General features: G+C 43.6%; 1 protein-coding gene across 1 annotated transcript in view; it reads right to left on the bottom strand.

Moving 5' to 3' along the window:
- HYDIN (HYDIN axonemal central pair apparatus protein) overlaps positions 1–22902 on the bottom strand; it is a gene marked incomplete at both ends in the record, with an annotated part of 333158 nt that overhangs the window by 37412 nt on the left and 272844 nt on the right. The window contains 13 exon segments of the mRNA XM_080936961.1: positions 169–311; positions 1683–1970; positions 2150–2252; positions 4385–4574; positions 4683–4834; positions 6852–7087; positions 8093–8297; positions 10887–11004; positions 13655–13890; positions 15528–15696; positions 17074–17173; positions 19431–19530; positions 21018–21216. Coding sequence (XP_080793087.1) covers positions 169–311; positions 1683–1970; positions 2150–2252; positions 4385–4574; positions 4683–4834; positions 6852–7087; positions 8093–8297; positions 10887–11004; positions 13655–13890; positions 15528–15696; positions 17074–17173; positions 19431–19530; positions 21018–21216 — 2239 coding nt within the window.

The following is a 22902-nucleotide window of genomic DNA, read 5'->3' as shown; positions in this document are numbered from 1 at the left end:
CCAGGGGCCCCTTCAGCACTAGGTCTGAGTGTGGGATGATTAAGGGGTGGTTTCTTAGTTCAAGATGCACGCATCCCATTCCATGTATCCACAGGATGGAGTGACAATCACATTGGGCTTGGCTTAGGCCCAAGAGAGTCTGGGACCTATTGAATGACATTTGCTTACCTGTGGGGAAAAAGACAGTGTTGCTAAAAGGGGCCACTCGAAGCGAATCACATTCACTTGGCTGTGATTGGTGATGGTGAAGCTCACGTTGTAGCTGATTCCAATGTGACAGTACCCAAACTGGATGTGTTCCAACAGGGCAGCTAGGGGTCAGAAGCAGAAGGCTGGTAAGTGGTTCCTGGCCTCTCTGGAGAGCCTGCTTTCTAAGGGAGGCATGTCCCGATACACATTTATGTACATTTTACCCTCTCCTTGGATGATTATATAGGAAAGAAAAACCTTGAATTCTTGGGTAGAAGGATCTGCCTCCCAGAGATATCCATCCATCCATCCATCCATCCATCCATCCATCCATCCATCCATCCATCCATTCATCTTCCCACCTACCCATATATCATTTCTATCTGTACACTGACCTTGGCTCTTATATTTGCTCAAGAGAAAATAAAAATTCTAATACCATTTGTTTAGTGAGATAACACAATGAAATATTAGACTGCCAGATAAAATATGGGATTTTTCAATTAAATTTGAATTATAGACAAACAATGAGTAATTTCTTTTTGAAATATATCCCACACAATACTTTGGGGACATACATATTATCTGGAACTCAAGTTTCTTTGGAATACGTGTATCCATGTTTTCTAAACCTGGAAACCCTCTAAAAGATATGGGATCTCTAAACTTGTATTATTGCTTGCTCCTATTTGACCCCTGACAAGAATAATGCCATTGCAGAGCTTCAAACAGGAGCGAAACACTTATTACAGAAAAAGTGCTGGCCTCAGCCCCTGATTATACATCCTGGGACTATCATTAAGCTGTGGAAATTTTGAAGCCGGATTTACAATCCATTTTAAAGCAATCAGTCGTATGGTTACAGTACTTAACCAATGCTTTTTTTTTGGTAATAATTATAATGTAAAATGTTTCCTTCCCAGGGCACAGTCCCTAAATAGAAGGATGGGTGGTTGAGAGACTGCAGAGAGCCATGTATTAAACTTTAATATGCGTGCGGCCATCCAGGGATCTGGTTAAAATGTGGGTTATTATCCTGCAGGTCAGAGTGGGTCTGGAATTCTCATCAGGAGATGCTGATACTGTAGGCTGCTGGCCTGCTCATCAAACAGCCGGGCCTTGAGGATGAGAGCACAAGCCCATCCCTCTCCAGGGAGATGAACCCGCCATTTCACTTAGAAAGCCTAGGATGCATGTTTCAGATGATACCCCCAGCGCCAACACAAGCTCACTACAAGACAGAGGCAGAGAGACTGCAGGGAAGCATGTATGTTTGCCAAAGAACTGAGCAGGAACGGTAGCATCAGAATGTATGTCCCTAAAAATGGCAAAGGCTTTCTTATTAATCTGCAGGTCTAGGGCTCAGGGTAGGCCTAGAGCTTGGTACTTGCACTTGGCACCAAGGAAGTGTTCACTCTGCGTGAACACACACTTGAATGAAGGGTACAAAGAGTGTCTGGAATCAACAGCTGTCAAGACTGCATTTCTCCCACCTGCCACCAAGTCCTCCATGGCGCTGTCCTCAGCGATCTCTATGACCTCAGACATCTCTGAGCTCTCCTGGCTGGTGGAATTGATCAGCCCATGGATGTTGTCCAAGGTGATGTCATCCTCGTAGCTTTCTCCAACCAGGTGGATCATGGTCTCCTCATACTGGTTGTTGATCACTGATAAGTGAATGGTGCCTGTCATTCTTCCAATCTTATTGGAGTGGAAAATGACATCAAATTCAGCTGTGTCTCCAGGAGAAACAATCAGGGAGGCCGTGTGGGCTTTTTTGACTGTGAAGCGAAGACAAAAGTCATGATTTAGAACAATGCATCTCTGGGAAGACTGTGGTTAGAAGAAAAACAGCCCCTTTGAGGGGAACGAGCTCTGGCTACTGGTGATGTGACTGAGGACCAACTGGTAAAGCAGCTTCTAAGTTCAGCCTCCTGGGGTGCCTGCTCTTTCCACTCACCTTTTTCGTTCGGCTTGTTTTCCTCCATGATATAGATGTAGGAGGTGGTGGGTCTCCCTTTCAGAGAGAAGACTCCTAGTTGGTCCCGCAGGTCTACGTGCAGCTGGAAAAAAGAAAGCAGGATTGCGGGTTGAACTTACAGGCTACTCAAGAATTTGAGTCTAGGTTTCTGCGATATGGTGCTGTATTTTGGGTAGCAAGAATCTTCAAAGTCATTATACGTACTAGTCACTTCTTAGTTTTCTCCATTTTGCCTGGATACATGTGAATGGTACATTTGTGTTCTCATGTGTGTGGGTGCACATGTATGTGGAGGTGTGCATGTAATTGGAAGCCTGACGTGGACAGTGTGCCTTCTTGCTGAGCCTGGAGCTCACTGATTCAGACTGGTCTAGCTTGTCTCGAATACAGACTGGGGATCTCAGTCTCTGCCTGTCGAGTGCTGGGATTGCAGGTGACTATTACCTCCTGCCCTACTTTTACATGGGCTCCGGGGGTCTGCACTTTGTACTTCATATGTGTGTGTTAAGCCCTTTGCCCATTGAACCATATCCCTGGCTCATAGTTTTGAGAGACTTAAGAGAATATATGTAGTAAGCATTAGACCTGAATAGAAAAATGAGTATTTGGTTAGGCCATTCTTAGTATATGAGTTAGGAACCAGAAGCCCAAAGGCGATAGGTGACCTTCTGGACTACACAGTTAGTGTCAAAGGGGGTTGCTAATGCTTCTGTCACACAGAGAGGCAGTGGAAATGTATATTCTAGGCCAGTGAAATGGAAATAAATACCCACAGTTCTAAGAAGCATTACATGACTATGACTTCTGGAAAGCCAGCATTTCCTGGGTGCTGTAGATTTGCTATATAGTCATCGTAAATATCCCAGTAAGATGATGAGAAAAACAAGGCAGACCTCTAACCAGCTCTGGTCCATTGGATAGCAGGCAGAGCTAAAGCCAGACATTCGATTTCAGGTGGGAGAAATCTGACATTTTTAGAAGGTAGCAATGCTGACTATAAAGAATAAAAGATGAAGAGAAGGAAGATACAGAGCCACTGTGCTGGAACCAGAGATTACATATTTAGAAATAACCATAATGGGAAACTGAATGGAGGGGTACCAAGATTGCTCAGTGGGTTAAAACACTTGCGGTTTGATCCCAGGGACCCACAGGGTGGAAGGACTCCCACGGTTATTCTCTGCTCTCCCCATTCACATGTAGACACATACACACAAAAGAGAAAGTATACAGAAGAACACACACGCACACACACACATGTGTAATATTTTAGGAATATCAAGATAGAAGTCTACATGATAGACAAGAATCCTAAATGTTACCCCTGGTGGACAGTTATTCTGAAACCAGGAATTCTCCCCCCAGACAACTCATAGGCTTTAGTTTTGATTCCAATGAGATTAAAACTTTTTTGGATGCATTTTACTGTATGTAAGTGGGTGTTTGCCTGCATGTATGTCTGAGAACCATATGCGTACTTATTGCTTGCTGAGTCCAGATGGGATGTTGGATTCACTGGAACTGGAATTCCAGATGGTTTTGAGATACCATGTGGGTTCTGGGAACCAAACCTAGGTCCTCTGCAAGAGCAGCCACAGCTCTTAACCGCTGAGTCATCTCTGCAGCTACTTCCCGTGAGATTTTTAAAGGAACTTCAAAAAATCACTCTCAAGCTTATATATGAGCCGCATATACAAAAATCCTTAAGGAAAGTTAAAACAAAGTCAAAAACAACAACCAAACAGGTAGTAGGTGGCAGGACCTCACTGAACTACACAGGAAGACAGTGGTGTTTAATCTGTGGGTTGTGACCCATTTTGGGGGGGTCTAATGACCCTTTCACAGCGGTTGCCTAAGACTGTGGGAAAACATAGATGTTTATATCACAATTCATAACAGTAGCAAAATTACAGTTATGAAGTGGCAATAAAAAATAATTTCATGGATGGGGGTCACCACAACATAAGGAATGGTGTTAAGGGGTTGCAGCGTTAGGAGGCTTGAGAAACACCGCTGTGAAAACATTTATAAAGTCACCATGATGAATACCATGTAGGGTAGTGCCACCATAATGCTTCTTCTCCCCATGGGCCTAAAACTGACAGAAGCAAGGATTGTGGTCTGAAACCTCAGAAACTGAGGCAGAAATAAGGCAGCATGGTCTAACCGGTATGTCATCCCAGCTAACCCCTCTATGTCACCCTCAACCGTTACCTGGGCAGGGATGGTGCCATTGTTCTTAAGGATGAGAGGCATTTTCTCTGAATGACCAAGCAGAAGCCTCTTAAACAGGAGCAAGGGGTTTCCGTGTTGGTTATATAGAGTTGGCCGAATGACAGTCACTCGAGGGAGGGTCCCCTCACCAATAATATCAAACACAAGACCTCGGTTCTTTGCCAGGTTGCTGTGGGGGACAGGAAGAGCAAGCAAGATGGCTGAAACCGACCAGGCGGCATATTCCTACACGGCGTGTACACTGTCGTTCTGCCATGGGAGAGGGCGTAGGTGGTACCTGGGCAGGCCATCCAAAGTGGCCTCGAAGATGCACTGGTAGGTCTGCATGGCCTGCGGTGTGAACAACACAGTGGTGAAGGCATGGGAGCGGCTCCCAATGCACATCTTGCTGGGTTCCACGTCAAAGATGTCAGTGATGCGGTTGGCCGCCTGTGAGGGGAGATGGAGTCGGGTACTTTGCATTCCCACTGGGGTTTACTGTTGATGCTTCTGCCCTGCTGTGAACTCTCCTTTCTCTAGGATTGTGCTAGACAAGCCCAATTCCCTTCAGAGTCATGGGCCCTGAAGAGAGTGGCCCAGAGTGTGGGGACTTACCCCTAGGCGACATCTGGCTGCGAGTGGCTAGACTGTACATTCTGACTCAAATAGACAAACCGAGCCAGTCAGCCAAATATTCTCACTACCGCCTTATAGTGCACCTAGACAACTGAATTAATGAAACTGATGTGGAGCTGAGCTGGAAGCTGGCCGAGGTGCTGGTGTTCTGATGCCTTTTGACCTGGGTTGGAGGTTCCTTACTCACTGCTGGGATCATTGAGTCATTTGAACTAAACCAAAGGATCTTCTGGTCCTTGTAACTCCAAGCACTATGCCTAGAATACCTTCCCTTAGCACCTGGCCTGTTACTATCCGGTGAATAGTTTTGAACCACATAGACTTCCAGTGGTTTTGAACGAGCCTTTTTTGTTTTACAAGTACTGGGTGGTGCACAGTGCAGGCTGCTCCTTCTCGTTCTTGAAGAGGGCTGTAAGGTTTTATTGCTTTTCTCCATGGATTCCCTTCAAGTCTCAGACTGGAGAGGAGAATGTTGGATGTCTCCAAGTTGACTATCATAAAACTTTTCTCTTCAGAAGCCAGACTTTGGGCTGGAGAGATGATGGCCCAGCTCTTGAAAGAGCACCTCCTGCTCTTCATTTCCAGATGTCCCGAGTTCAATTCCCAGCACCCACATGGAGGCTCATGACTGCCTATTATAATAAAGGGATCTTCTGGCATGCCGGTGAAATACAGCAGAGCACTCACACACAAAATAAATAAATAACAACAACAAAAACAAAATTAAGATAAAAAACAAGCCACCACAAGCCAGGTCCCCCCACCTTTTGGACTTTTCAGTATAGAATGAGAACCAAGCAGCTCCCCAGTCTCTACAGTATGGTTAGAGAACAATGACTGGGTGTCACCAGTGCTTGAGGATAGTGACAAGGGATTGGATGGTTGCCTATCTCTCCCAGACAGCAGTCTTCCAGGAACGCACGCAGCTGAAGGCTGAGGCCAATCCTGGGGTCCTCCTGCACTTTTAACAGCCATGAACAAACAGTATGAGGTCTTCGGCATGAGAACCAGCGGACTCAGATTGCACACTGTTCTGTAAAGCTAAGCACTGTTTGAAGCATATACCAGAAGCTCGGGAGAACAGCAACCCAGAGATTCAGTCCTGCTTTGTGCTACCTTTGAATGTTTTCCTCTTCTATGAGGAAAATGGCCTTAGTATAATCTGACCCAGAGAGAGGGGGCCAGTTTAAAGCCCAGCAGACCTCTGAAATGGATACTCATTATTTTAATATCAACAAAGCTTGGCTCTGGCCCTAGCTGGGCATTCTTAGGATGTAGAATTGGGGAGAGATTAAGCTTTTCTGAACCTGTTTGCCTAACTGTAAAGTAGAGATAACAACCGTGTCTGAAAGAGTCTGGAACTTGAAACAAAATGATAAATAGAAAATTACTAAGCACAATGCTTAGTGCACAGGAAGGCCTCAACACACGGTCTCTATTCCACCCAGACACCTGTAGTCTGGTGCCTTCCACGACTCCCTGACCAGGAGAATGGGAGATTACAGGCTAATCTGCCTATAGCTGGTACTCATCACTGGCTCCTCTTCCAGTGCTTGTATATATTAGTTACACAGTGAGGTCAGACAAATTTGGTCTGATAAATGAGTTGCCCATTGGTAAGTATATACCAGTTTAGTACAAAGGTATGCATAGGCTACACACACACACACACACACACACAGTCCCTGACCTAAGAGGCAGAACTTCTAACAGGGCCTGAGAGCCTCATGGTTCCCACCTAGAAGTAGGAGTCTACAGCAAGACCTTCCCAGAGCTCCTTCCCTGGCTTTATACCAACCCCAGAGGACCAAGGCAACTGGGAACCTCCTACCTTGTTGGAGATGGGCTTGACAACAATGTTGATATCACAGGCGATCTTTCCCACATTGCTGATCTTGAACCGAGCCTTGGCCTGATGACCCACTAGGACATTGCAGAAGATAAACTTGTTCTCATCCTCCACGAACAGCCCCCCACTCTGTATGGTCTGTAGAATATGGTACAGGTTGGGGCTGGTACAGATCTGATGTTCCTCAAATATCAAGTTGTTGTTGTCGGTCACAAAGGCTAGAAAATGAAGGGAAGAGCGTGAGACTGCCTGGCTGCCAGGATCCTGGCTTCCTGTCATGCCAATTTGGATTCAAAACCTTAAAATATCTATCTATCTATCTATCTATCTATTTATCTATCTATCTATCTTGGTGTGAGAGAGACAGAGAGACAGAGAGTTAGAATGAGTGTGTGTATTCTATGTGGAGTTCATAGTACAACTCTATTCTTTCCTACCATGTGGATTCTGTGGATTGTACTCAGGTTCTTAGGTTTAGTGGCAAGAATCCTTACCTTCTAAACCATCTTGCCATTTCAGGATATTTGGGTTTTGAAAAAGGAGAATCCCAAGGCTAGGGATGCAACTCAATGATACAGTACTTGCCCAGCCTACAGAAGGAATTGGGTTATGTTTCGTGCATTGCAACTATAAACAATGATAAAAGCAAGCATCACAGAAGATAGACAGGGAAGTCCACACACCAGTATGTAAATTACAGATAGGACAAAATCTGTTGGCTTCCTCCTTTTTTTATACTATCTCTTCTGGCTGATACATCTCTATCAGCCTTTTTCTTCCATTGGCAAAGAATGGTGAGAACCAAGAGAGGAGGAAGTTGGCTTATAATGAATGGTTTGAGTCTCTGGGGAACTTAGAGCCAAAGCTTTACCTGAGCTCTTGCTGGGTTAAATGGCCATAAGACATGGTCTGAACATGAGCAGACTTGGTGCTCCTCAGTCGTGGGCCACATGCCATGCCAGCTCACTTCTGAGAGCACCACTGCTCAATGGGGAATGCAGAAACAGACCCAGGAAGGCTAAGCATATGGAGAAGCAACTCTCTCGTATGTGCGCTAAGGCTTTCAGGACAGGTATCGCTAAAGACCCCAGAAGAGGCTCGATGTTTACAGATGAAGTGGCTCCTCTGTGTCTGCTGGAAATTTTGAGAGGGATTTTTCCTGGAGAAGGAGGGGTGGCAAATGCGGGTCTTTTCAGGGTGTTGGCCAATCCAAGTTCCAGTACCTGGCAGACATGCTTCAGCAAGCAGGGTGTAAGGAATGCCGGCAGGGTTTTCTCTAGGGTCTCGGTCAGAGATATCGATGGCCAGAAACTCTTCACACCTCCCTACAGGATCGGCTACACATTCAACGGTGAAGACCTGCTGTCCTCCAGAAGGAATGGAGCCAAATCCTGGGTATACGGTGAACATGCCATGGGTAAAGCGGGCCTGCAGGACAAAGGTGGGGAGGGCAGGGTAGAGGAAAACAAAGTGAGTAACAGAGTCAGAGACTTTCCAAAGGAGTGGAGAGATAATAAAACGGGAAAACAGTGGTGCCTCTCTCCATTGGTGGTATCTCTCTCCCCTTTGCCTGGAGGCAAGAGGCCTGGGATGTTCATGGTGGATGGTTTTCAGTATGTCCTTATCTATACATTCCTTCTGATCAGACATGATGGAACTAAAGGCTCAAGGAAACATATAATTTCTCCATCATATAATACTTATCCACATGGGGGAAAATCTCAAAGCAGCAGGGGTAGGGTGGGGTACAGAATGGAATAGTGGTTGAGAAGAGGAGTTTTGAGTAAGACACTGTAGGTTTGAATGATAATTGTCCCACAGGCTTGTATATTTGAGTGAACACACGTGGTCCTTACTTGGTAAAACTGCTTTGAGAAAGATTTAGGAGGTGCAGGTGTAGCCTTGTTAGAAGAGAAATGTCACTGGGGGGTGGGGCACATCAAGCCCAGTCTCAGTGTGGATCAGGATGTAAGCTCTCAGCTACTCCTCCAGTGCCATTCCTGCCTGTCTGCCATCACACTTCATGGTATGATGATCATAGACTCACCCTGTGGAACTGTATGTACCCTTGTCACCTCCATTAAATGTTTTCTTCTATAAGCTGACTTGCTCATGGTGTCTCTTCACAGCAATAGACTAGCAACAGGCAATCTGGGGTTTGAACTCAAGCCCCAAAGTATATTGTTTGGCCTTGGAAATAGGATTTTTTCCCCAAGTCTCTGTGTACCTATAAATGTTCCTTGGGTGATGGATCATTGGAGGGTTAAATGGAAGAATGGTCATGGGGTATGTACTATAGCATTGAGTGCAGACTAACAGGATTCCCATGGGACATGAACTGTTTATAGCATGTAGTGCAGAATTAGTGCTAGAACGAAAAGAATGTGATAAGAGATCACCTTACATATCCAGAAACCAGCTCTCCCTCTCACAGTGTCCTTACATTTCTACATGTTCTGTATTGCTCAAAGACCCAAGATTCTTTTAGGTTATAAAACCCAGGGCAGCATGAATTTGGGGACTGCAATGGGAGGCGGGCATGCACATGTGAGACTCTGCAGACTTGGGCAGCTTCTAGGGTCTTGGAAGGTGGGATCTAGATATATTAATCATTGCTTCTCTGCCATGTGAGTGATGTTTTTCATGCCATAGGCTGAGAATCTTTAGTCTCACTGGACCCATATTCTTCTGCTAGATCTAGGAACCCCAGCAGGAGCTGGTGAACGGGCTAGAATACCCCCAACAGGTGTGGTGACTGTGTGATGTTGGGGTGATGCTTGTAACCCTTCCCTGGGACTGATAACCAGTACACAACATGCCCTTCAGAGGGAATAACCTCAGAGTACCACCACACAGATAACATATATGTCTGGCTCCTATGCTCATCTATATTCTTGATCAGCTTCACAAAACCACACAATGGCAGGTGATATGACTTCTGATGTATTGGTTCAGTGCCTCCGTTGTACATTCTTGAAATCTAGCATAGGAGCTGGGTACTGGTGTGGGTCAACTTTCAACCAAGTTCCGCTGTTCTTGCCCTTGGAGATGCAGTTTTCTTATTTAACGCAATTCTCAACCTCTCTGAATCTCTGATGTATTCACAGAACTACTGCATCAGGGTATGATTTAGCCAGTATGGAAGCTTCTAGAGACTTAACTGGGTTGCTGCTTACTGAAAATCTGCCTTTTACTGGGAGCTATACTTGAGCCCTGAAGACTCCCAGATAAATCATCTGGACAGAGAAGGCCTTCTCTCTAGGCATCTGTTTCCTTTAAACAAATTATTCTTGATTTTAAAATGTCTGAGGAATTAAGGCAGTAGTGATTCAGTGAAGGTTTTAAAGCAGGAGAGGATACCCAAATGAAAGGTTTTCACACCTCAGCTCAGAAAATGAGGATTTCAATATAACTCAACATCCCAGCCACCGAACAGTCAAGTTCTGAAGCTGGAGAGATGGCTTGATGGTTAGGGTCATGGAATACTCTAGCAAAGGACCTGAATTTGGCTCTCAGAATCCACATCAGGTAGCTTTCAACTGCCTTGTAGTAGTCTGAATGAAAATGGCCCTCATAGGCTCATAAGGAGTGGCATTATTGGAGGTGTGGCCTTGTTGGAGGAAGTGTGCCATTGGAGGTAGGCTTTCAGGTCTCAGAAGTTCAAGCCAGGCCTAGTGGCTAACTTTGTCTTCCTGTTGCCTGTGGATCTGTATGTAGAGCTCTTGGCTCCTTCTCTAGCACCATGTCTTTGTGCACGCCATGCTTCCAGCTGTGATAACAATAGACCACACCTACAGAACTGTAAGCCAGCCCCAATGGAATGTTTTACTTCATAAGAGTTTCTGTGGCCATCATGTCTCTTCACAGAGACTAAACCCTAACCAAGATATGTCTGTAGCTGTAATCCCATGGGACCCGATGCCGTCTCTGGCTTCTGCACTCATCTTCTCAAATCCAGAATAATACAAAATTTAAAAAAGAACACATAGAAGTGTTTGCTGTGTTTCTGTGACTTACCTGGTTTGCTATGTTCATGTCTTTCTGGACTGTGTCTGAGAACTTGGCCCCTTTAGTAGCCCCGGGCTTGTAGAAACTCTCACTTTCTCGGGTTCTTCCATGCCTCATGTGGCTGGTGCTGATCAGAGAAGCAAGCGTACAGTCTCAGGTATGGATGAGGATGTGAGACACTCCCTGCCTGCTTGAGGTCCTTCCTTCTGGGATGTTGGGATGGGAGAGGGCTTTTCTTTGTCTAGGAAGGGATCAGGGTGGCATTGTAACCTTGGACTCATGGAATAATTATTAAGAAAGTGACATGGTTTCTTGTGGAGTACGAATCACAAGGATTTTAAAAATTACTTCAAAGTCTGTGTGTTAAGGCTTTGGTTCCCAGAATGACACCATTTTGAGATTCTTAGTTTTCTGATATTCCCTTTAAGGGGATTTTAGGACCCCAGCCCCTTTCTCCCCCTTTTGCTTCTAAGTCTGAGAGGAAGAGTTTTTCTCTGTTGTATGCACTGATCATGAAGTTCTGTCTTGCTTCCGAGCCAACCAAAGCCATGGTCTGGGCTTCCAGAAGTAGGAGCCCAAACAACCCTCTTTTCCTTTTTCCTTGTGAATTTATTATTTGAGTTCTTTTGTCACAGTGATGCAAATATGGCCAACAACACAAACTATAACAACAACAACAACAACAACAACACACATACACAATACACATTTTTACCCAAGACTAGAGAGATAGCTCAGTGGTTAAGAGTACTGGCTGCTCTTCCAGAGGACCTAGGTTCAATTTCTAGTACCTACATGGCAGCTCATAAATTGTAACTCCAGTTCCAGGGGCCCTGACATCCTTACACAGGTAAATCACCAATGCACATTAAATAAATAAATCTTAAAAAAACAAAGTTTTTTTTAGCTGACCTTATTTATTTATTCATGGTATGTATAAGGGCTAGTGTAAACAGTAGCTAGAGATAGTTTTTAGAAATTTACTTCACTTGAAACCAATTTTAGCTTTCGAGATATTATTGTAGCTAGGGTGTGCAACTGTATTTGAGGCACATCAAAAGTATTTTGAAAACCTGATATATTCATTCGCTTGTCTGATGATTAGGACACATCTGAGGTTCAATGCCTCTTATGTGTTTTGCATGAATCAGTGCAAGCTAATATGAAAAATATTTCAGTAAGTAAATAAATTAAAAAATATTTTAAAAACCTTTATGTGCACAAATGTTTTGCTTGCTTGCATGTTTGTATGTGTAACATGTGTGTGTCTGGTGCCCATGGAAGTCAGAAGATGTTTTGGAATTGGAAATAAAGTTACATACAGTTGTGAGCCGCCATGTGGGTGCTGGGAACTGAACTCCAGTTCTCTGTAAGAAGAGTAAGCGCTCTTAATCACTGAGCCATCTTTCCAGACTCCAAATGAAAATAACTTAAGATACAAGGATACAAAGTAAAATAATCAGAGGCATTACTAAGTTACTATGAAAGAAATTGTGAGGAGGGATGAAATAACAATTGAAAGAAAGAAATTTTAGGCAGTTTAATTCCAACTTTCTTAATTAGCTCAAATTTTGCTAGTATAGAAAAATTAAAGCTGAAGGAAAAAAAACTATAATAAGCAATGTGAGAAATAGGTGTGTTTTAAAATGCTCAGAAAGTTAAAAGGTCAAGGTAGATACATCTTGGGAATTGGTCAAGCCATCTTTAAAATTTGCTTCCAAGGAAAATGACAAACTATGAGACGGGTGCTCAAAAGATTTGTCATTTTTTTTGGTCTCCTGATGAGAGATATCCTTTGAAGAAGACATGATTGTTATTGTAACTACTGAGGTAGCCATGGTGACCAAACAACCATTGACCAGGGAGAGTGGGCTGATGACATCATTCTGCTTTCTCTTGCCTGCATCTCCAGGGTACCCTTTGCAACCCCCCCCCCCAGTGAAACATGGCTTAAGCCTTCTCTTGAGTTAGTTTTCATCTGTAATCTATCTGGCAGGAAGATAGAGAGAGCAATGATGTACCAGAAACACCAGGCCAGAACACAGAACCTAAAATTTTCCCATAGAAGGCTTTACTTCTTTCTCCCTCCCTCCCGTTTTTCTTTCTCCCTATATTCTTCCCCCTCTCTATCATTTTATGTATCTATGTATTTATCTATCACCTATTTATAGATCATCTATATACGTATGTATCTATCATTTATCCATGCATCTATCATCTATATATGTATATGTATTTATGTATCTCTGCCTATGTATCTACACATCTATATATTTATCTACTATGTATGTATGTATGTCTATCTATCTATGGCTATCTATCTATGTCTATCTATCTATGTCTGTCTGTCTGTCTGTATGTCTATCTATCTATCTATCTATCCACCCATCCATTCATTTTTGAGAAAGAGTCTCAAGTAGCCAAGGCTGGTCTAGAACTTGCTAGGAAGCCAACACTGACACAATTCCTCATCCTTCTGCCTCCTTTTTCTGAGTACTGAGATTACAGGTATGCACCATCGCACTCATTCAAAAGACTTTACGGTGGCTCAGTCAAAACCTAGCCTATGTTTGATGGCAGCTAGAAAATGCTTGAAATCTGATCAGAAAATGTGCTTCAGAACCAACTGCTGATTTTCTGCTTAATCTTTCACGAGACAGTTCTAAACCTGAGGGTCTGCTTCATTCATGCAAGGGGATTGGGTGCATTTAGTTAGGTAAAGTACATTACAGCTCTTTGTAGAATATAAAGCACCAAGTCAATAGAACATGTCTTACATCTTCTTTTGAAAAATTGGACTCTCCCCTGTCAGCCTGTAGAGGGCGTATCTGAAGTCGATTATGCCTTGGTTTTCTATGGTGAAGGTGGTGCTTTTCCTGGTACCGCAGATCAAAGCCCCAAAATTGATGATGGAGGAGGGGCTGATGGTGAATTTGGAGTATACTGCATTCACAGAAAACTTAATAGGGATGCTGGCAATGATCTCACCTTCTGGGAGAGCTGGCTCAATAATCTAGAAAAGGAAGGTTTGAGAAGATGTTAGTCCGTGGGACAGCCATAGAATTCCCATTAGTGTCTTCCTGTCTGCTTTCATGACTGATACCCTCCTTCGAGGTGTGTCTGACCTTTGACCCATAGGCCACATGCAGCCAAGGAGAGCTACAAGTTTGCCCCAACATAAAATCATAAGCTTACTTAAAAGATTAAATAAAAAATCTTTAAAATGTATTCTTTGAGAATGTCCTACGAGTCTTACAATTCATTTCAACCACATTCATATACGGCTTCCAGCTCCAAGTCTTCTCGATCTCCACTTTCACTTCCCAACTCCGTGTTCTCTCTCCCCTTTAAATAACCTTTTGGTTTCAGTCAGTACTGTCCACATACCAACAGAAGTCAAACCTTAAAGAAAACTGATGCTTCCTCTCTTAGCATCCATCCACTGTCCCTGGGTCCTTGGCTAGGGGTGGAGCTTGTATGTGCCCCTCCCAGCTCCCTGCTGAATGTTGATTGGTTTGATTTTGTGCAGGCGGCCACAGCTGCTGTGAGCTGTAAGGAACTGAAGCAAATTCTCAGGGGAAGAAACAGGGATGGCTAAGAAAGAGTTTAAAAAGTGTTCAAGATCTTTAGCTCCCAGAGAAATGCAAATTAAACGTACTTTGAGATTTCGTCTTATCTTAGCCACAATGGCTAAGCTAGAGAGAAAAAAAAAAAGCAAAACACAAAATAAAAACAAAGGCAAATGCTGGTGGAGATGTAGGGAGGGAGGAGTTCTTGTCGCTCTTGGTGGGAGTTCACTCTGGTGTAGCCACTATGGAAATGAGTGTGGGGGTTCCTCAAAAAGCTGGAAACAGATCTAACATATGATCCAGTTGTACCATTTGTGGCCATGTGCTCAGTGGACTCTATCTACCATGGGGACACTTGCTCATCCATGTTCACTGTTGCTCTATTCACAAGAGCTGGGACATGGAACGGCCTAAATGTCCTTCAACTGACAGGGGAAACGTGGTACAAAACATAAGATGGAATTTTATTCTGCTATGAAGAAAAGCGGAAACTGCAATGGGAGCTAGAGAAAACCACACTGAGTACGTCAGCGTAGGTCCAGAAGGACAAATGCTGTGTTCACACTATGGGCACGTTTGTGATTTTATCCTTTGCAGCTTGTCTAGGTTCTTGAGCGTGAGTTTTTATAGAGGACAATGTCATGTTGCAGCGTCACAGGATGGACATCTACACACTGTCTTCTTGCCTGCTTCCATGATGGAGAAAAAGAGAGACTCTTTACACCACTCTCCATTGGAACAAATAAGAACAGTAACGGGTGCCAACACAGAGATGATTTTGTACCAGCTACATGCCGATGTGTAGCAATCATGTCTGCTGCTTTTAGCCATACTTGGCTTTTTACTTGATGGTGGAACACAGATAGTCTGGTTCCTCCCCCAAAACCTTGGGGGCGATTTTTCCTTCCCCCCCCCTTTTTGTTTCTGGTGATTCTGCACATCGGTCCTGACCTACTTGTGCTGGTTAGTTGGGACTGAACACTGGTGCAATTTCTTCAGTTACACCAAAGCTATCCAGCTTCATCCTTCTTTTTTCCCCAGTGGGATGCCATCGAGTCAGCAGTCCTCTGAGCTCTCTCACCTGGCAGCGCAGGATGGGTTGGCAGTCGATCTTCACCTCCTTTCTTGCGCGGAAGAACACCTGGACAGTCGTGGGCTTATCCACGGAGGCCAGTGGCCCCCTTTTGGGTTGGATTGAGATCATGGAACTTAAATTTGTTGGCAAAACCCCTAAGGTGTCCACGGTGAAGCTGGAAGACAAGGATAAAGAATCAATTTAAACAATTATCCAGGGAACCCATGAAGTCAGTTTGATCTGTTGAGGGCCTGCTTGTCTCTGGCTGTTTGTAATTATCATTCCAAATGCAAAATCCATTATGCTTTTTTTCTGTGTATTTATGTGCATGCATAAGTACATTCTTGTATGTATGAGTACATATATATGTGTATGTATATATAAATGTGGAGGTAATCACAAGGGGTTATTCCTGAACTGTTACCCATCTTTTTTTTTTTTCCTTTTAGATGGGGCCTCTCAAATTTACTATGTAGCTAGGGATTAACCTGAACTTTTGGTCTTTTGCCTCTACCTGATGGGGTATGTGCTTCTACACGGTGCCAGAGATCAAACTAAAGACATACCAGGCAAACACTTTACCAACTAAGCTACATTCATAGCCCCAGGCTTTTATTTTTTGTTTGTTTTGTATGCATATAGTATATGTGCATGTGCTGTGTGCTTGAGCACTCGAGGCTGGAGGTCACTGTTAGGTGCCTTCCTTGATTGTTCCCCACCTTTTAAGACCAGGTCTATTAGTGAAACCAGTGCCTTCCAAGTTGGCTAGCCTGGCTGGCCACAGAGGTTCAGAAGTTCACATTCTGTGCTAGGGTTATGGATGCCTGGATTTTTAATATGGGTGCTAGGGACCTAAACTCAGGTCCTCACACCAACACAGCAGGCACTTTACTCATGGTACCAGCTTCTGGTTTTCTTTAAAAAAATTTTTCCAGACATTTTCTTGTAGGGGATGGTTCTGATGCTTTGATCAGGAATCTGCATGTGAACACTGAAGGTCCTGTTCCCCAATTGGTTCTTGATTGATCAATAAAAATGCTAGTGGCCAATGAGCTGGGTGGAATAGGCAGGACTTCTAGGTTTTCTGCAGGCAGGCTAGCAGACTTGAGGGAGAGAAAAGATTTGCTTTGGAGGGAGAAAGAGCCACCAGCCATGTGATACCTCTGGTGGGGTGGCCCTGGGGTAGCAGGCAGGAGATTAGAGACTAACTGAAGTTGAGGTTGAATTCAAGGTGCTGAGCTGGGAGTGAAAAGAAGGACTCAATAGCTGAGGAAGGCTTATAAGAGCCCAGCCATTAAGGTAAAACATATAAAAAATAAGCTGTGTGTGTGTGTGTGTGTGTGTGTGTGTGTGTGTGTGTGTGTCTTTCATCCACAGATTCGAGGGAACCTAAGTGGGGTGGTCCACCTGTAGTTCACAGTGGGAAACAAAAACTACATGTTTCATCCACTTCTCTTCACATGTGGATGGGGATAGTTAGCATGCATGCATGCACACACACACATGCACATACATACACATGCATTTACACATCCCACGGGATTCTGGTTACCTAAATATGATCTCATATTTTCCACGGTTCTTCAGTTGAAGGGGCTGCTTTACCTCCTCCATGACCCTCAAAGTCCCAAAGTCCAGACCTCCTTCAGCTCCTGCAGAGGCCAGGGTATGGGAAGGGGAGAGTGGGTAAGAGAGCCAGAGCAGAAACTCTCCTCTCAAGTTTACAGGGCAAATCATTCCACAATGATAACTTCAGGGGACTTCTTTTCTGGAAATTCTTTTGACTAAGTTTCATCAGTTAAACAAAAGGCCTCCCCCATCCCCCACCTAGTACATCTGAACATCTCCCTTGAGATTCCACCCCAAGGGACTATTGTTTCATGACTGTTGTTAGCTAAATTCTCTAGGATATTTGTTTATTTATGTTGGTTGTTGTTATTATTATTTCTAATTATGTGTATATATGTGTGTCTTTATGTGTGTATACATGCAAGTGAGTACTGAGGACAGAGGAGTGGGATTTTTCTGGTGCTAGAATGACAGGTAAGTTATAAGAGGCCTGATATGGGTACTGGGAATTTAACAAACTTGGATTCTCTAGAGGATGAACGTGTGTGTGTGTGTGTGTGTGTGTGTGTCTGTGTGTGTCTGTGTGTATGTGTGTGTGTGTGTCTGTCTGTCTGTCTGTCTGTGTGTGTATGTGTGTGTGTGTGTGTGTGTGTGTTTGATATGGTTTCTCTGTGTATCTCTGACTGTCCTGGGACTCACTTTGAAGATCAGGCTGACCTCTAACTCACAGAGCTCTGTCTGCCTGTGCTTCCTGAGTGCTAGGATTAGAGACATGTCTCATCACTGCCTGGCTGTTGGTGAGTTCTTAACTGAGGAGCCATCTCTCCAGTGCTCTAAGATCTTTTAAAAATGGCCTATTTATTTTTATTTCACATATGTCTGCACACTCTGTATAGTGGATCCCTCAGAGGTCAGAAAGGGCGTTGGATTCCCTGGGACAGGAGTTACAGACAGCTGTGAACTTCCAGTTAAGTGTTGGGAACCAAACCCTGGGTCCTCTGAAAGATTAGTAAGTATCATTCATTAATTTCTAAGCCAAATTTTGAAAAATGTATCAAGCTACACTCAAAAGGTTTAACTTTGCGTTTTACTTAGTGTCTCAAGATAAGCATTCCCTCATATTATTAAAACTCTTCATAAATGAAATCATAGTGGTCACTAAGATACAGCTACTCTGTGATAAACAAAACCACAATAACATTATTTTGTTTTTGGTAGACACTTTTCATCATAATGCTGCAGTAAGGATCGCTGTACATTAAGACAATGGCACCTGTCTGACATGTAGCTCTAATAATCTGGCTGAGGAAAAGACCTGTCAGGGAGAGGAGGTGTCACGGAGAATCAGATGCTCAGGAGAGATACACAATCCATGTATTATGGCACCGTTCTAGATAGACTGTCTCAGGACACCCATTCTAATCACTGGGATCTATGAAGACATGGCAAAGGGACTTATGTATTGGATGGACTTGAGACCGGTGACCAGCTGCCATTCAATGTGAAGGCTGACATGGATCATCCTGGAGGCCTATGTAACCACAAGGGTCCTTATAAAAGTAGGGGACAGGAGAAGTGGGAGAACCAGGATGAGGTCAACATGAGAAGGACCTGATCAGATATTGCTGGCTTCCAAGATTTAGAAAGGGAATGTAGGCAGTCTCTTAGTGGCTGCAACGGCTTTAAAAAGAAAGTTTATCTGTTAGCACTTTGATATCCACCTAGGGAGACCCAGTAAGACCTGCTTTGAACTGATCTCAGAGCTATAATACCTTAAGGGTTTTTTTCTTTGATTCCCTTGCTCCCTTTCTTCTCCATCCTTTCCTTTCCTTTTCCTTTCATCCCTCCCTTCCCTTTTTTCTTCTCTTCCCTTCTTTTTCCCCTTCTATTCTCCCTTCCTTTCCCCCTCCCTCCTTCCTCACCTCCCCCTCTTTCTGAGACAGGATTTTTTTCTTCAGGTAACCTAGGATGGTCTTGAATTCAAGAACCTCAGCTTCTTCAGTGCAGTTTGTATTAGGTCAGTAGGTTTGTGGCAATCTGTTGCAATAGTGATAGAAAACTAATGTAGGTAAGAAGAGAAGCCTTGGCTATCAGCTTCTCAGAGAGGATCCCTGAAGGTTTCATCCTGATGACAACCTCTTGTTATCCTCCACTGAGAAGACTGTACTTTGTGGTGATGTTACCAACATCACTCTAGGCTTGCATTCCTATTACCGAGATTGTTCCCTCCTCCACCAACCCCACAACCAAATGAATGACACACTAGGGTCCTTCCACCCAGAACTCTAGTACACAAACAGAGACAATATATAAACAGCCCCTGTCCAGGGTTCAACGCACCTTTGGGAAAGGTGATGTCCAAAGCAATATCATATGATTCTGCAAAGATCAAGATGTTTTCGATCTGAACGACACCAACAAGATTCTCTGCATCTAAAACCTGCCGGAGAACGTTCTTCAGTGATAGCCCAGACTCACGAAGTGTCTGGACTCTGAAATATGTAACATGTAGTGGGGGCTGGGCAGCAGAGATGGCAGGGAAATGTTTCTGAGAACTTTATTGTCACCTTTTTCTAGTCTTACATTTTCAGCCATCTTGTTCTACTTGTCTTATTAATTGGAACTATATTCTTTGTGGCTTGAGTTGAAGAAATGGGGCCTAGTTTTTTTCTTTTTTAAAGTAAAATATGTGCTTGTTGCTTCTATTTTGGAAATTCATAGTCTTTTAGATGTGTGATCTTGATGGTCTCTAGTAGTACAATGGGCCTGTTGCTATCATTGTTGGAGAACTTTCCTCACTGCCCAAGCAGTCACTGAGCTGGTCCAGCTGACAGACCAGTCTAATTCTATCTAATTGACTGTTGACCTTGGACACAAACTAGGAGCTGATTAAAGGGTCCATAAGTCAGGGCAGTAGCTCCATGGGCAGTCCAACACTCTGGCTTCTAGGTGGAGAACTCAGCCATCTTGTTGAAGTACTCTGGTTGAAAGACAGTCACCTGTTTGCATTCCATGTGCTTTGGGGTGCCAGGGAAAATTTATAGCTGCCAGTAAACTTAAGATTAAAGAAAAATGTGTGTGCCAGTGTGCATGTGAGTGCAGATGCTCACACAGGGCAGAAGAGGGTGTGGGATCCCTGGAACTGGAGTTACGGGGTATTATGAGTCACCAGTATTGGTGCTGGGAACTGAACTCTGTCCTGCTGTAAGAGCAGCAAATGTTCCTAACCACCAAGTAGCTCTTCATCCCCCAAATCAAGTATTAATTCAGAATTTCTATCCTTTCTTTTAACAGGCATTTGCCAATATAGTTGGATTTGTGGGTAGAGAACTCATGAGTCCAGAGGAATTCCTGTATCCCTCTAAAATAGAACAGGAGAAGACAGATGACAAAGGTTGGTGAGATGCAGGCATGAGCCAAGGTACACACTGGTAGGTCCCAGAAACTAGAAGCGACAAGGAAAGATTCTTTCCTGGAGACTTCAGAGGGGGTGTGGTCCTGCTATCTTGATTTTAGCTTTCTAGTCTGCAGAATTATGAGGAAGAAAAGGTCTGTTGTTTTGAGTTACCCAGTCTGAGGTGATATTGTCATAGTGGCCGAAGAAACTAGTACAGATGGTGGCTGAGTCAGGAGAGATTCTGCTTGACAGAGTTTCCACAGCAAAGCTAGCAAACAGAATGACAGGAAAAAGGAGTGGGGCTCTCAGGAAGATGCTGAATGGCTACTGTTTTAGTAAGAGATCAGCTTGGAGTCATACTACTTTTATTGAGTTTGTGTTTTGTGTAGAGTGAGATATCATGGGCTAGAGATAGGAGACAGATCAGATAAAGGATTTAATAAGGAGACCCTCCCTCCTGCCCCCTTGTGTGTATGTGTCCCATGCATGCATATTTTGATAATCAAGTTTACAGGGATGATACATCTCACCTCAATCCGAATGGCCTTCTTGATGTTGACAGGCTTGGAGGGCTGGAAGTGCACTTGCAGCCCAAACTGTCCCCTGGGTAGGATGACACCCTGCAGCATAGACACAGTAAAGTCCTCCCCCAGGTGTTCCAGGCTGCAGATCCGCCAGGCCACAGGAAGAGATGTGACATTTCGGAGAATCACTGACTTGGTTTCTTTTCTACAGAAACAACAGAAATTTAATCAAGTTCAAATAATTTTTCAAATGTCAGTTTCTCCTTTTTTTCCCCACTAAAATTATATAATAGTGAGAAGAGTCAGAAACTTTTGTTTTAGTTTTTTGGGGCTGACTCTCAGTATGTAGCCTATAACTTGCTCTGCAGACCAGGCTGGCCTTGAACTCACAGAGATCTGCCTGCCTCTGCCTCTGCTGGGTGTGTACCATCGCTCTTGGCCCCACAGTTTCTCTTTTGAGTGTGGTCATGTAAAATATTCCTCAACTCTCCTTGCCTTGTCTTATTTAAGCTGCTTAGCTCATGAGCAACAGGCAGATTTCCATGATTTTAATTTTTATCCCATGAGCAAGCTATGTTGAGTGATCTCAAATTAACACCATTTAAAACTTTGAGAAAAGTTGTGGAAGTTGTGAGAATCCCTCTTTATCCACTTTGTCTTCCTTGTAGCCACATAATCTCTTTCTCATCATTTTCCAGAGCCATTTAAAATAAAACTGCAGATAATTACACACTGCCAACTTTGAAAGCACTCGATACTCGGTTTCTAAGAATGAGACCACCTACTACACCAGGGTTTTCCCTGTCATAAAGACTATTATTTGGCCTGTAGCCCATGTCCAACCTCTACCTTGTTCTATTGCTATTTGACCTCTCTTTATTCTTTCAGGTCAAGAAATCAACCCACAACCATGTAATTGTCATGCCTCTTTGGAAGAAGTCTTCTACTCTTCTTTAGGTTTCTTGGCTCTGATGTTTTGAAGAGCCAGCTAATCTGTTGGCACTTGCTTAAGTTGGGTGGCCTGATGCTTTTTCATGTTCAGATCTTTTGAAGGGAAATGAGTCCTTTTCACTGTATTTCATCAGGAGATCCCTTTAGTGCCATTCTGATTTTGGTGATGCTACATTTGATACCTTAATTAAGGTAAAGCTCACCTGGTCTCTCCATCGGGTATGTGCTTTTTTATTCTTCTTCCATTTAGTTAATACTTTCATGGGGGGATACTTTAAGAAGATACTCTGTTTATTTTTATTTTATTGATATGGGGCCTTATATCTCCCTGGACTATCCTTGACTTCACTATTTAGTTGGGGATGACCTTGGACTCCTGATCCTTTTGTCTCTACCTGTCAATTACCAGGACTGCAGGCTGTATCACCACAGGTGGCTCAATGTTCTATTCTGTGCCCAACAGTCAGACACTAGTTTAAACACCCACCAATCGTTTCCTAACACTACCAGTCTTTCTATGCTTAGTTGGTACTCTGTTATCAAGAACAGAATTTTCTTCTTCCATGTGTTTGTTCATATACTTAGGCCAGTGGATTTACATTTCTCATTAAATACAGCAGTAGTTCTCAGCCTGGGACGCATGATCCCTTTTGGGGTAGAATGACCTTTTCACAAGGGTCACCTAAGACCATCAGGAAACACAGATATTTACATTATGGTTCATAACAGTAGAAAAATTACAGTTATGAAGTAGGGATAAAAATAATTTTATGGTTGGGGGGGTCACCATGACATGAAGAATTGTATTAAAGGGTCATAACATTAGAAAGGTTGAGACCACTGTAATAAATCATTACAGTATAATTATCACAATATTTTATTTTGACTTTCAAACTGTCCCAGATAGAGCTGGCGGGAGGTTGGTTCTTATGAGCTGGTT

Source organism: Micromys minutus (assembly GCF_963924665.1).
Source record: "Micromys minutus genome assembly, chromosome: 24".
In the NCBI taxonomy this organism is placed as follows: domain Eukaryota; kingdom Metazoa; phylum Chordata; class Mammalia; order Rodentia; family Muridae; genus Micromys; species Micromys minutus.
Note: the sequence above shows the minus strand (reverse complement) of the source record. Positions and strands in the feature narration are given on the sequence as shown.